Source organism: Anarhichas minor, unplaced genomic scaffold, assembly GCF_050575085.1.
Source record: "Anarhichas minor isolate MPS153535 unplaced genomic scaffold, ASM5057508v1 ptg000136l, whole genome shotgun sequence".
Taxonomy (NCBI): domain Eukaryota; kingdom Metazoa; phylum Chordata; class Actinopteri; order Perciformes; family Anarhichadidae; genus Anarhichas; species Anarhichas minor.
In genome coordinates, this window is record NW_027466582.1 from 4,076,060 (window position 1) to 4,089,116 (window position 13,057).

The 13,057-nt window shown below is 44.5% G+C and overlaps 1 protein-coding gene across 10 annotated transcripts in view; it reads right to left on the reverse strand.

Annotated features, from left to right (window-relative positions):
* The window catches only part of ino80 (INO80 complex ATPase subunit), a 32,056-nt gene extending 19,340 nt beyond the window's left edge, over nt 1–12,716 (reverse strand). For 3 of the 10 annotated variants that reach the window (XM_076084846.1, XM_076084840.1, XM_076084839.1), the window contains exons 1-25: nt 12,570–12,715; nt 11,183–11,248; nt 10,733–10,924; nt 10,368–10,537; nt 10,156–10,223; nt 9,799–9,945; nt 9,579–9,699; nt 9,229–9,434; nt 9,069–9,122; nt 8,767–8,970; nt 8,421–8,625; nt 7,890–7,978; nt 7,580–7,792; nt 7,245–7,325; nt 6,710–6,805; nt 5,790–5,849; nt 5,520–5,662; nt 5,162–5,246; nt 4,957–5,074; nt 4,696–4,781; nt 3,612–3,779; nt 3,093–3,226; nt 2,850–2,917; nt 2,559–2,652; nt 2,194–2,416 (exon numbers count right to left, since the gene is read on the reverse strand). In XM_076084846.1, the coding sequence (XP_075940961.1) occupies nt 2,194–2,416; nt 2,559–2,652; nt 2,850–2,917; nt 3,093–3,226; nt 3,612–3,779; nt 4,696–4,781; nt 4,957–5,074; nt 5,162–5,246; nt 5,520–5,662; nt 5,790–5,849; nt 6,710–6,805; nt 7,245–7,325; nt 7,580–7,792; nt 7,890–7,978; nt 8,421–8,625; nt 8,767–8,970; nt 9,069–9,122; nt 9,229–9,434; nt 9,579–9,699; nt 9,799–9,945; nt 10,156–10,223; nt 10,368–10,537; nt 10,733–10,884 (2,985 nt within the window). In that variant the 5' untranslated portion in view covers nt 10,885–10,924; nt 11,183–11,248; nt 12,570–12,715. Of the gene's footprint in view, nt 1–2,193; nt 2,417–2,558; nt 2,653–2,849; nt 2,918–3,092; nt 3,227–3,611; nt 3,780–4,695; nt 4,782–4,956; nt 5,075–5,161; nt 5,247–5,519; nt 5,663–5,789; nt 5,850–6,709; nt 6,806–7,244; nt 7,326–7,579; nt 7,793–7,889; nt 7,979–8,420; nt 8,626–8,766; nt 8,971–9,068; nt 9,123–9,228; nt 9,435–9,578; nt 9,700–9,798; nt 9,946–10,155; nt 10,224–10,367; nt 10,538–10,732; nt 10,925–11,182; nt 11,249–12,569 lie in introns of all 10 variants that reach the window. The other 7 variants (XM_076084849.1, XM_076084844.1, XM_076084848.1 and 4 more) reach the window with 4 other exon arrangements.
* Between the last annotated feature and the right edge of the window lie 341 nt (nt 12,717–13,057).

Below are 13,057 nucleotides of genomic sequence, written 5' to 3' on the forward strand. Positions count from 1 at the left end.
AAATTTATAAAATTGATAGTAATTTTAAAAAAACACGACAATCGATTTCCCACCTCCTGCTGAACTTATTCCTGCTTCGATTTATGACAAAGTGGGCAATTAAAGAAAACAGTGTCTTCAAATTATAGGAGTCATAAAAAATAGGCAGCAAAAGTAAGAGGTGCTGCAAAAAGGTAAACAAACTGAATGCTACAGAGATTACTGATGTTTTTTTTATTAACTGCTCCGATGGTATTTAGGTTTCTTTGGCTACATGCCTGAAAGGTTATATAAAGTGTCAACTAAGTGCTTAAAATGTTATGTTAAATCTATGATTATGCAGCTTATATGATTTTAGTCGAGTATGTCACAGGATTAACGGGCACGACTGATCAGGTAATCTTTCCTGCACACACATATACATTCATTATACATGCATTTCAAGCAAAGACATAATGATGGATAATTCATGTGTATAACGCAGTGGTAGGCGCTGTAAGAGTTATGCATATGTTACTGTGTCTGTGCTGTGTTACGCAACAAAAACGGTGGATCCACAGTGCCATCTAATGGCAGAGTGTGTAGAATGACATCCTCTAGAGCCAGGCTCATAAACACACCAAAGCAGATACTGTGGCCATATGCGTGGCCAAAATAGGTGATTCGTATTTTACATTTGTTTTTCCTTTCGTTTTACTTACTTTGGACAAATAGGAGAATGATTCTTCACAAACGGTAACAGATTTAGAAACTATGTTGCCAGTGCGCTCTACTGTGTGAGAGCTCCAGAGTGCGGTCATGTACGGTCGTTTTAAGACGCATGATTGATAGATGGCGAGAAAGAACATAATCGCACTGTAAAAAAAAAAAAGGTTTTGAAAGAAGCCTTTCACATTGGGCTGGACAGAAGGAGAGACTGAGTCAGAGAGACCGTTAAAGTTATATGAGAAAAACATGTTATGGAGGCATTCAGAGCTGCCCGGTTCTCTCTGATCCTCAACAGGAGCAGCGGGGAAGCTGAAAGCAATGCTGACCACACTGTGTAGTACACAGCCAGAGAGAGGTGAGCCAAGCACAGAGAAGAGGCGGCGGGCGCCAGCTACACACGGCTTCAAAAGAAATGTGAGGAGCTGAAAGAGGCAAAACTGTGGGAGTGGGTCATTTCTAGGAGCTTTAAGCAGGAGTCAGGGGGTCCGCATGGTCATACAGTATCGGCTTTCCAGGTGTTTTTTCTGTTTTCTCTTTTAGATTTTTCTGGCCTTTCATTCCTTAAGCTGCTCCAGGGCGGAACCTAAGACAGCTGCCTGACTCCGTGGGGTGAAGCCAAGAGAGGAAGAGGAGGATGGAATTACCCCGACAGCATTTTAAGTTAACTTCGAAATTGGTGGAGGATGGTAATGCGATGCGTATCTGCCGACGGGTAACTGTCCACCGGGTGAAAGATTTAATGGGATGTGTTTTTAATGCTTTTGTTTTTTGTAGCTTAGAAGAATGACTCAAACGCAGTGTATCTGCAAGGCTGCAGCTGCTCACAGTCTTTAGAGGCGGCCTGTGTATTTGAACTGGCACCTTTGCTTTGTGCCGTCTCCTCCCCACCAATTATGTTTCCATATTGCCAAATAATACAAAATTCGGGCCGTCTCGAATGTAACCCTGTGGTTCTGAGCTGCAGAATCCAACACATATGAAAGCATTTGAGTGAAGTCGAGAAGAAGTGTGGTGTGCTGCATTTATCCTGAGTTACGGAAACATTACAGACTGCAATGTACCACTCATTCCAAATCATGCGGTGCCACATGAATGCCATTTAACTAATCCATATCTCCAACTTCTGCTGCAAAAAGCATCAAAAACAGAATGGATTCCATCTTTTAATCTTGAAAAATGTGACTTTCCTCTGTGACAGTAGAAGTAAAGATGGCGGCCGCTCTGCTGCACACGCCCTGGAGGCATACAGAGGGAGGACAGTGTCACTGGGTCACGGGGCTACAGAGGGATTGGGTTCCACGCTGGATCCCAGAGGACGGACAAGAAGCCCGGGGCAGAGAGCAAGCTGTGTGGTCAAACACTGGCTGATGCTCTGGGGGACATTTCAGCATCGTCAGCAGCACATGTCTCACTGCTTCCTCCTGTCTGTCATACACCCACATGTACCGCATGCTTCTTGTATAGAGATTTTAGTCCGACTGTGTGTGTCTTGTAGGTTTTTCTCACCTGTACAACGGGGCTGGTGTGCGTGTTTGGGAAATTGGTGGGTCTGTTCAGCCACAGAATTAGGTCCTTGCAAGACAGGGGCTGTAACCTCCCCCTCTCCCCCCTCTCCCCCCTCTCCCCCTGCGAGTCTCTGGCTTCCTCCTGACCCTCTCCTTCAAGGCCGAAGAGGCGCTGATGGTGGAGCCGATATGCAGCTTTGAGCGAGAGAAAAAGGGCTAACCATCTGTGGAAGAAAATAGCAGGAGGGGAGAAATTAAATTACAAAAATAATTTCTATAGAATAACTTGCTATCACCATAACTACTGTATGAAGTTAGACATTATTAGTCATCTAACAGATATGAAGATGGATACTTAAAGCTTACCTTACTAAGGTTCCTTGCAGCATGAGATTGGACATCTCAGCCGGTGACACGTCGATGAAGCGCAGGAAGGAGAAACAGCTTCCTTTGTCATCACCTGGAAGGGTAAGAACAGAACATAGAATGAAGAATATGAGTAAATAAGTACATCTATGGAGATAACAAACAGGGAGAATAGGAAGGAAGGATGTAAACGTCGGAGGAGGAGGAGAGGGGAGTCACTGGGGCGTATCTGAGGTTTGAAACTCCTGGTTCTATTTGTGCGTCTAAATTTAACGCTTAATACGTGCTCACCTTTTCTGTGAAAGAGAGACTGCTGGATGTGATTTGGGGAGAAGGGAGACAACAGCACTTGAAGTAATCTGAGGAGGAAGTAGAGACGGATGGAGTTACACCACTGAATGTGAAAAAAGACCAAAAGAGACTTTGGGATGATTATCGGATTCCAGTCTGACCCACAACGTGAGTGTTAATAGCTATAGTTAGGACCAGCAAATGTGCAAAGACAGCAAAGCAAAGACTTGTGAACTAGCTTACTTGTTTCTGGCCTGGTTGTGTGCGTGGATGAGGCCGTGACGGAACAGGAACTTCGACATGGTGTAGGGCTTAAGGGACATGTGGAAAGGAGAGCGCGTCTCCTGGCGCTCAAACAGGTCAGGGTGGTTACACACCTACACACACACACACACACACACACACACACACACACACACACACAGTTAGTGTACCTAGAAGGAAAAACAGGCATCAGCACGACTCATGCTTGTGCTTGTTCTAAGACTGCCAATTCGTTGTTTAATTGCACATCTCGTATTTTATTCCCACTCATAAAATGTAGTGCTTTTATTACTTTTGGAACATCCTTTGAAAATCCGAGTTTTGATAATATAATACTTCAAATGATCTTCAAATCATTAGGACTAATAACAGTAATCAATCATTGAGACTGCTGCGCCTGACTGAATAACCATAACTCTTTATAGCCGTAATCATCCAGCTGTACTTTATTCTATTTTTTTGCCCTGGAAGCCAGAAAGGACCGGCCACAGCTCGTACCTTCCTGAACTGCATGACCAGGTTCATGAGGGAGGAGGTGGTGGTGTGGGACTGCTGGGCCGAGCCCATGGAGGACTGCAGCAGATCCTCGATGGAGATCTTGTTCCTCAGAGCCTGGTAGAGCAGCCTCTGCCGGGATGTCAGCTGGCAGTAGGTCAGGATCTCGATCTGTGCAGGGAGAGCAGAATACGAGTGTGTAAAAAGTCTTAAACCGATACACACAAACCATCATCACTGCCATCTTGTTTCTTGAGGAATAGAGAACAAAGGAATATGTGTTTTATGACACCAGTGAATGAAAATATTCTCAGCTGGACCTGGTTGGTAAAAAGATTGAATTACAAAGTTAGAGTTGTTCAGCTTTACTGCGATATTTTCTCTCCATTAGAACACAAATCGCTGTATTTTCACATGGGATAGTCATTTATGGATGCAGACCTCCCGCCCAGCTTGACCCACATTCTTAAAACACACATCGACATCTCTGGTTTTATCTGCTGTCATGCTTTGATGAGAGCAGTGAAACTGAAGGTCAACAAACCCTAAAAACCCCAACCATGAACCACGAGTGAACTCCACGAGTTACTATTGGCCAGCAGAGAAGGCAACCGGTGGAGAAGAAGAAGAAGAAGAAGAGGAGGACATGGGCTGGCAGGACTGCATTTGGGTGTGAAGGAAAGTGAAAACGACAGATGTGGGGGAGCGGTGGACTCTTGCCATTCTTCTGACTCTGTGTATCGAGACTCCCACAGCGTATGAGCGAGTATGTGCGTGCCTCATGTAACAGAAAGAGACCCCGAGTCCAACGTCTGTCAAGAGGATCTGCCAGCACAAGCATCGCTCACATGCTTATTACAACACGTTCTGTGTCAATGAGGCGCACGGGGAGACGGATGGAGAGCTACATGATATTTACAGAATATATTGTTACGAAATTTTGTCCCATCATACGCCAGAAAACCTGAATCCCTTTCAGAGGACACCATGAAAGCTGTTTTTGTCATTTGAAAACTGATAAATCTCCAATTAAATGAAGAAAAAGAATCTTGTTTCTGCAAACGGAGAAGAGAGTTCGCTCCCCTACCTTGTCTGAGAGCTCGTTTTCAACATCCTTCTTGATTCTGCGCAGCATGAAAGGCTTGAGGATCATGTGCAGTCTGGAAAGTTGGTCTGAAACACAAAACATCAAACAATCGTGTGAAACTGCAGCGCATATTACACACGACGCTGAGCAGCGATTACAGAGTTCAATGTTGGCACTCAAATAACAAAATAAACGTACAAATGAGCTGGAAAATAGGGAGGAAAAAAAACAAACTGCAGCTGTGAGGAACATTGTACTCACTCTCGTCGATGGCAGACTTGTTTTCAGCGTGGCTCTCGATGTCCTTGGAGAACCACTCGTTAAACTCTTCATGGGAATCAAACAATGTAGGCATGATGAAGTGCAGCAGGGCCCACAGCTGAGAGACAGTAATAACACACATTCGTCAACAGTTCTGTCTCTGCTCACACCGACTCACATGAACACACACACACAGACAGCTCACCTCAGCCATCGTGTTCTGGATGGGCGTCCCGGTGAGCAGCAGTCTGTTTCGACACTGGAACTGCAGAAGGATTTTCCACCGAACGCTGAAAAAAAAACACAGAGGAAAACAGGTCTGTAATCACACCAATTACTAAAAGTAGGAACAGTGCAACTATCAATCTATAAAACTCTGGGAAACTTTGTGAAACATAAAGTGGGCTGTAACGTGTGAATACACCAGTACGGCCTTTTAAACTACCAACATGATGATCATGTATAATAAACCAAGTATTGGGTATGAGCACATTTTAACACACAGGAACCCTGTGATGTGTTTGGGAATTAGGTATTACACGATAAACGTGATATTGCTTTACCTGGTGCTGCTTTTCAGTGCCTGGGCCTCATCCAGAACCATGTACTGCCACTTGACCCTCTGAAAGTACTTGACGTCCTGGACCACCAGCTGGTAGCTCGTGATCACCACATGGAACGGTGCATTCTGAGTGTAAAGGGTTTTCTGTTGAAACATAGACATGCATAGGGAGAGACGGAGTTAAAAAGAGGAAAAACAAAACTGCATTTATTGAGCAAATACAATAAAGCATTGTATCTTCACACCTCTGTGTTCATCATCACTTCCTTACCTGGCTCCAAAATTTCCGAATCACCTTGCGATCGTGTGGATTCCCCCAGTATGGCAACACCTGACGGAAAAATAAGTTAAAACAAGAGAAACGGTGAATCAGACACAACCTACATTCAAACTAAAGCTCCTCCAAAGCGCTAACATTTACACGAAGCAATGTGGTGGAAACAGAGCAACGGCGATTATTCCCTGGGGAAACATTCAGGCCTCACGTATGAATCACAGCTTCGGCCGCCGAGTTGTTGATGCAGAATGCGATGTGAAAAGATTTACACATCATTACATCGTTCAACACACGCTGGCATTCCATTGTTTGCAGTCAGTCTTGCTTTGAGTGTTCAGGAAGCTTATCGCCAAATTGTGTAATGGGGTCTTTTCACACCTCATTAGCAAAACAGACTGGAATTGATTTATTTTCAAACTCGTGGTGAAAATGGGCAAAGTTGAGTGTTGAGCACAGTAAAGAGCTGTTCATATTATGGTGTGTGTGTGTGTGTGTGTGTGTGTGTGGGCATTCAAGAATCGCAGACACATTGATGTGTTTGATAAATAGTTTGTTTTTAACATTCAAGACTGCACACAGCCAGTCAGGGGCCGGTTAAGACGTGCAAAAAGATTTTACAAGTGCGGTCACTCAACAATGAAAATGTTAAAAGCTTTGGTGTCATTTGTTACCAGCTGCAGTGTTACCAATGTCCTAGTACAACACTGCCCCCTAATGGATGCTTATAGACATGCTTGCAGCTTAGAGCCCTTTATCCTCATTATTTCTCAGATGGGGAACGCAGCACCGGGTTCATTTGTAGAGTGTAAACGACTAAAGAGAGCAGTGAAAATGAGGGTGCCAGGATTCCTGCCGACGTGTTTTTGCAGGTGTTTCCGCCGGCTCGCTCGCACGGCAGCGTCGAGGATTCTCACCTTAAATTTGGGCACAAAGCGGGTGAACTCCTGGTGCCAGTTGTTGAGCGTGGATGCAGGGGAGATGATCAGGAATGGACCCCAGATGTTGTCTCTCTGTGCAGGAACAAGACAAGAGAATACGTCGTCAGCTGCCACTGCAGGTGGTCTTTGTGTGTGTGTGTGTGTGTGTGTGTGTGAGCACCCAATAACAGGAAGCCCCGGAGGAACACGGCATGAATCTTCCTGTCAGCGATAGATCAACACTGAGAGGAACACATTTCCCCTAAATTCCGCTTTTTCTCTTTTCGGGTGTTCTGAGACCAAACGATCGAAAGAGCTGGCCAATCAGCTGTTCACAACAATGAAACAAGTCAATGAAATTCAGAGCCAGAAACAAGGGACTCTTGAAAAGGATGCAGGTGCACAAAGAAGCTGGATGTGTGATGTTTTTTTTCGTAAGTCAGCGACAACAGCTCGGACAATTGAATATTCCACAAAGCTGTTTTGAAAGCGTGTGATGAATGAAAGCCTTTGGCCTGGTGCGTTCTCTCACCTCTGCTAAGTGTGCCAACAGGGCAATGCTCTGCACCGTCTTCCCCAGTCCCATCTCATCTGCCAGGATTCCATTGATTCCCTGCAGAGAGAGAGGAAAGTAAAGGAGAAAATAAGTCATTCAGCGTGTATAAATAAGTGTATAATAATAGGGAATCATTTGAATACCCTAAAAAAAAACTGCAATGACAGTAAAACAACAAAAAAACAACTCAAAACTGTTCTAATAGATTCAGAAATACTAAAAAGAGCATTCATGCATAACATGAAACATTAAAATCACAAAAAACACCCCAGACAGGCCTCTGAATGTCACCGATAGTCGTGTGTGTGTACCTGTTCATAGAGGTTGGCCAGCCAGTTCATGCCCTTGAGTTGGTAACCCTTGAGTTTGCCGTTGAAGATGGTGGGCTGAGGAATTTCTTCACCTGCATGGATGGACGGGTTGGCGAGGCTGTAGCTCTCTCCGAACCCAGAGCCCGAGGATGAGCCTGCTGCACGTACAGACGCGCTGCGACTGTCCTTAGCCTCCTCATCAAACATCCGCGTCTACAGGGAGAGGTTTGGAGATTAGCACACAGTATAGTGTGTGTGTGTGTGTGTGTGGGATGAGTGCACCTCTGAGGGTGTGCATGCGTCAACGTACTCTCTCTTGATGAATCTGGAAGGCTTCTTTAGCGTTCCTCAAGGCCTGGGACTTGTAATAATCGCTATCTGAAATCGCATTGCAATCAGCTTTTGCATAAAACAAAATCTCACATTAGTCACGTCACATCAGTCCAAAACAATTATTAAAGGATATATTACCATGTACTTCCTGATTAAGAACACAAATATTTGTAGAGTTATCTTTAGTAAACAGTGGATTGTAAATTGGCAGTGATAAGTGATCTGTTGGTTGACAAACGATGACCTGCCTCCTATTTCTTTGTAGTTAACTGCACAAATATCCTCATTACTAAACAGCACATTCAAACTGTGGGGAGGGAAAAGCATGAAAAAAGAGAAAAAATAAGCTAAAGATGCAATAAATATAATGATAACTGGTACATTTGCCATTTAATTTGACATATTTCAGGGTGATTGGTCAACAGATTTCCTTACGCCAAGCTTAAAAATGTAGTTGCTAACTTCGTCTGCTCCACTAACAGAATGAATGTGACTAAGCTGTTCATACCATAGTCCTCCTGTCCCATGTTGACCATCACACCTCCCCCAATGTCAATCTGTCTGTGCGCCGCAGTGTCTTCCAGCTTTCTCAGAATTTCCTCCTGAGACATGTCCCCTTCTGGACCCCCCATGCTGGCTTTACCGCCCATGAAATGAGCATACAGCTCTGTCTGGGTGATGAGGAAATTCAGTTTACGCTGCTGACGCTTGGCCTGCGAGAGACAGAGAGACAGCGTTTATATCACCTGTCAACATGTTCAGTGTAATCTATTTGAAATCTTTACAATTTAAAACCGTTTCATGTTTTTAAAACTGATACGGATGCAAAGTGTTTCAATTTCCACTCCACCTACTTCTTTCATCTCTTCGTCCAGTTTGCGTTGCTCCAGAGCCTCCTTCTCTGCCCTCTTCCTGTGCTCCTTCTCCACTTTGTCATATTTCTTCCAGTAAAGCATCATCTCCTTGGTGAGGCGGCGAGCGCGGGGTAACGTCTCCTTGCAGTTCTTCTGGGCCTGGATAGCTGCCCGGCGGACCTCTCTCATGCACTGATGAGCCAACTGGGACAAACAAAGAAGAGGTTAAATGTTGAAATGTATCTACAATTCACCTTTAAAAGTTGATTTTAGCAACACAGTAGTGCGTTCGCCTAACTTACCTTTTTAGCATTGGTCAATACTAAGTTCTTAGCAGAGGTCTTCTGCTTGAAAGTCTGCAAAATAGGTATAACAGGATAATTAGGACTTTCAAACAATGGTACTGAATATCCGTGAGCATTCATTTACGATCATTTTCTTATCACGGTTGTGCATACGGACCTTGGGAATCTCCTTTTTAGCGATGGTGAGCCAGACCTTGCGTCGCCGTGCATTCAGCTGCTCAATGGTGAGATGCTTCTTCTTCACTATGGGCAGCGGGGCATCATGGGAAAACTTTGCGAAGATCTTGGTGATGTAAGGACGCCCATCATCCAGAAACTCTCCCTCTCCCCGTTTCTTCTTCTTCTTCACTTTTTTCAGTTTGGCTAACAAAAAATTAAATGTGACTGATCAATATGAAAGCTTGTCAAATAACTCCGATAACAATAATTAAGTTTGTTTTTCCTTTGGGGAATTAACACAAACAAGACAACAACATATCCCAGAGACTTTCTTTTTTTTGCCTTTACCCTTGAATTTCTTCTCATCTTTGATTTTCTTCTTCTTCGGGCCCAGTAGGTGGCGCTGTTGCTCATAGAAGGGGTCATGGGTAGAGAGGAGTCCAGTGCTGTAGTACTGATATTGGTGAAGCTGTAGCACAAATATACACAGACAGATATTACAAAAAACCACATGTGAGAGGTATTCTCCACATCACCAGGCAGTGCGTTTATGCGTGTGCGTCTGTACCTCCCGGTCAGAGTGGAACTTGCTCTGATGCTGCCGGGTGTAGCGGTGTAACCTCAGCATGTCATGCAGCTCCTCCCGGGACAAGCTGAAGTCAGAGTCATCCGAGTCCGTGTCCGAGTCTGTGGTGTCATCACTCAACAGAATATTCTGCAGGAGACGGAGCAGGAACACGGTTAAATAGAGCTGAGGGTGTGCAGAGGATATAGATATAAAGTGCGTGAGAAAAGGAGGTGAGCTTGTTCTGAACAAGGGGGTAAAAAGAGGCACTGATCTTTATCTATTAATCTATTAGTTATTTGTGTAATCTACTAATGCTTAAATCTGTAGTACGATAGAGAATATGTCCGTAAAAAATACCTTAAGCCACTTCCTGTTCTTCTTCAGCTTGGAGAAATTGTAGAGGTTTGTTTTATCTGCCTTTTGGTCTGTGGAGTTTACAGTGGAACCAAAAAATAAATAAAAAATCACGACATATATGTGCATGTCTCCTGTGTTAAATGACACCAGTGAGGCTGTGCATGTGTAGTAACACTTGAATAAGTATAAATATTTTACTGTATGTGTCTTACCTTTACCCTGCAGCAGAACCCCGTTGAGGGGCTTTCCCTCTGACAACCTGTCCCCCTGCTCACATGACTCACTCTTCACTGTCACAGCTGTATGCTGACTGAGTGAGGGGTCCAGGGACAGCCCCGTCCCCAGCGCACCATCGCTGTCATCGCTGTCATCACTGTCATCACTAGAACATGAGAAGCACGTAGCTGTAAGCCCACTCTATGCACCCTATATATACAAATATTAAATCTTCGCTTTGGATGTGCGCCTGGTAGTGTAAATACTGTATCCACGACAGGGTCCACAACTGATCTTTAAACTGCAGCACCCACTGAAATTCAAAAGTGTATGGCCCACCCCAACTCCCCTCAGCCTTTACCTGGTTATGTCGCCGTTGAAGATGGTGGCTGTCTGGCGCAGGAAACTGTCCAACCTCAGGGATCTTTCCAAGCGCTGCAGGTAGAGAGGTTTGGCCAGGCCAGAGCTCCCTGATGCCCCGGCCTCCGGTCGGCCACCCTGACCTGACGCCATGCACCACAGACACCTCTGCCCGGCAGGGCAGCAACTTTTACTGAAGAGAGAAAAGTAGAGGAGATACAAAGAAAGAAAGAAAGAAAGAAAGAAAGAAAGGGATAGGCAGATGGCTCGAGGTCAGAATGAGCAGCACAGTACACTGTAAACTATGGGATGAGTAATGCTCTACTGTTGTATTTAATTCAGCGGTCCATTTAGTCCAAATATCAGAATAATCTCCTCCGATGGCTGGGAATGCAACGTGGCACCGGCAGATAGTTCATTGGGCAGAATACAGTACAAACAGTGGACCTACCTTCTCAGTAAAGGATGCCATTGTTCTTGATTCCAAGATTAATGATCAGACGGTGGTGAAAATCCCCTACGAAGGAAGAAGCCCATAGTCACATGACAATATCAAAGTGTTTTTGGGAGCTAGTGCTCTTTCAAATGTAGTCTCCTGCACAATACTGACAGTGAGAATACTCATGATTTACAGGAACTTTTCCACAGTAAAATATTTTGTTTACAAATAGAGACGCACAGAAAGAAATTAAAGCTCCTGCAGCATTACTATGTATTTAAATTGTACATGATTTGCTATCATGTTTATAATGGGATGTTAAATACTTTTTTTAAATGCACTGGCTGTATCATCTTTAGAGTTGTTTAGCTCTTGTTTGTATAACAAACAATGTAATTATACTGCATAACGTTACTATTTTCACATCAGTCACTTTAGTTGATTAAAAGGTCAGCCTGGAAACATTTACAAAGTGTAATTTCACTAATTCCACTATAAATGTGACTTAGTGACCAAGTATTACTGCATTGCCCAAATTATCGTTTCATTGTACAAGTGATTGTTTTTGTCATCTGTAATAACTACTTATTACATATTCACTTTACTTTCTGAGGCAAGTTAACTGTTTTGTGTGAGGATGACGAGCACTCAAGTCAAATACAGCCAAGAGCAAGAGCTCTTTATTTATTTAATTATTTTTATGAAGTGAACTGAGAGAATGTGATATTATAAATAATCTGTATCATCTTTTGCTAACGCGCCGGTACTATGATTAGCCAGCTAGCTTATTGGGGCTAGCGTTAGCCAGTTAGCTCGCTAGCTAACCTTGGACGGTGTTGTAGCTCGCGAGCTAACGACCGTTAGCTGCCTTGCTGTGTAAGCACGAGCAGCATTGCCTCCTATCATTGATAGTAAAGGGTCAAGGTGCTTGACACACTGACAGCTTTAAGTAAACCACGCCAAAAAAAGATGTATTCGCGTTGGTATTTAATTTCTTACACATCTAGCCTTTGTTAGGAATGCCCCTTTGCTATCGCGTCTCTAGTGTGGCTTTTCATCATAAACGTTAGCTTTATCTAACGCTCGTTTTAGACACAGACGTCCTCTCACGCCATTAATATGAAGTATTCAAATCGGCCCTGTCTCTTTAAGGCCACCACCTCCCCGCCTAAACAATGCATTTAGATGATATTGGTGTAATGGCAATTCATAAACAGGCTAGTCGCGATGCAGCGACGGCAAGGCCCAGCGCCCGCGCCTCTCGTACCCTTGTTGCGGATACGAGCGGGGGACTCGGTTGCCTGGTGAACGAATGATCCCCATGTTTTAATTCTTTCTCCCTCCCGGCCATCTTCCCCCATTGCTCCTTCGCCATAACATCCACCAAGGAGTCTCTCACCTCAGCCCCGTGTCCCCTTTTCCGTCTCTCTTCTCGCTGCTGCCGACTCTCGGTTCTCTGACTCCAAAATGGCGGTTTGAGGCGCCGAGCGAGTCTGTGAGCTTTGAGTCGGCAGCAACAGCAGAGAGGCGGCCACTTTCTGTTACTGAGAGAGCAGAGACACGACGCCATGGCGAGGGTACAGCAAGGAGCAGGCGTTATAATCAATCACAGAGACAGGGACGCTCGCTCGTCGACGTCTCAGAGGACACGACTGAGACAAGAAATCCCAGCGGTATCTATGGTTTATTAGCTAACGCATACATCCACCGTGTATGCCATTTAGGGCCGTATATGCGCAACGAATACAAACGCATCGATTAAATTCCGATGTCGATTAGTAGCGTCTGCTCACCGCGAAGATTACCGAGCTGCGTCTGACGTCATCAGACGGGAACTCCGTTTTAGGTATGGTGAGGCAGCTGGGATACCCAGAGCAAAATGTGACA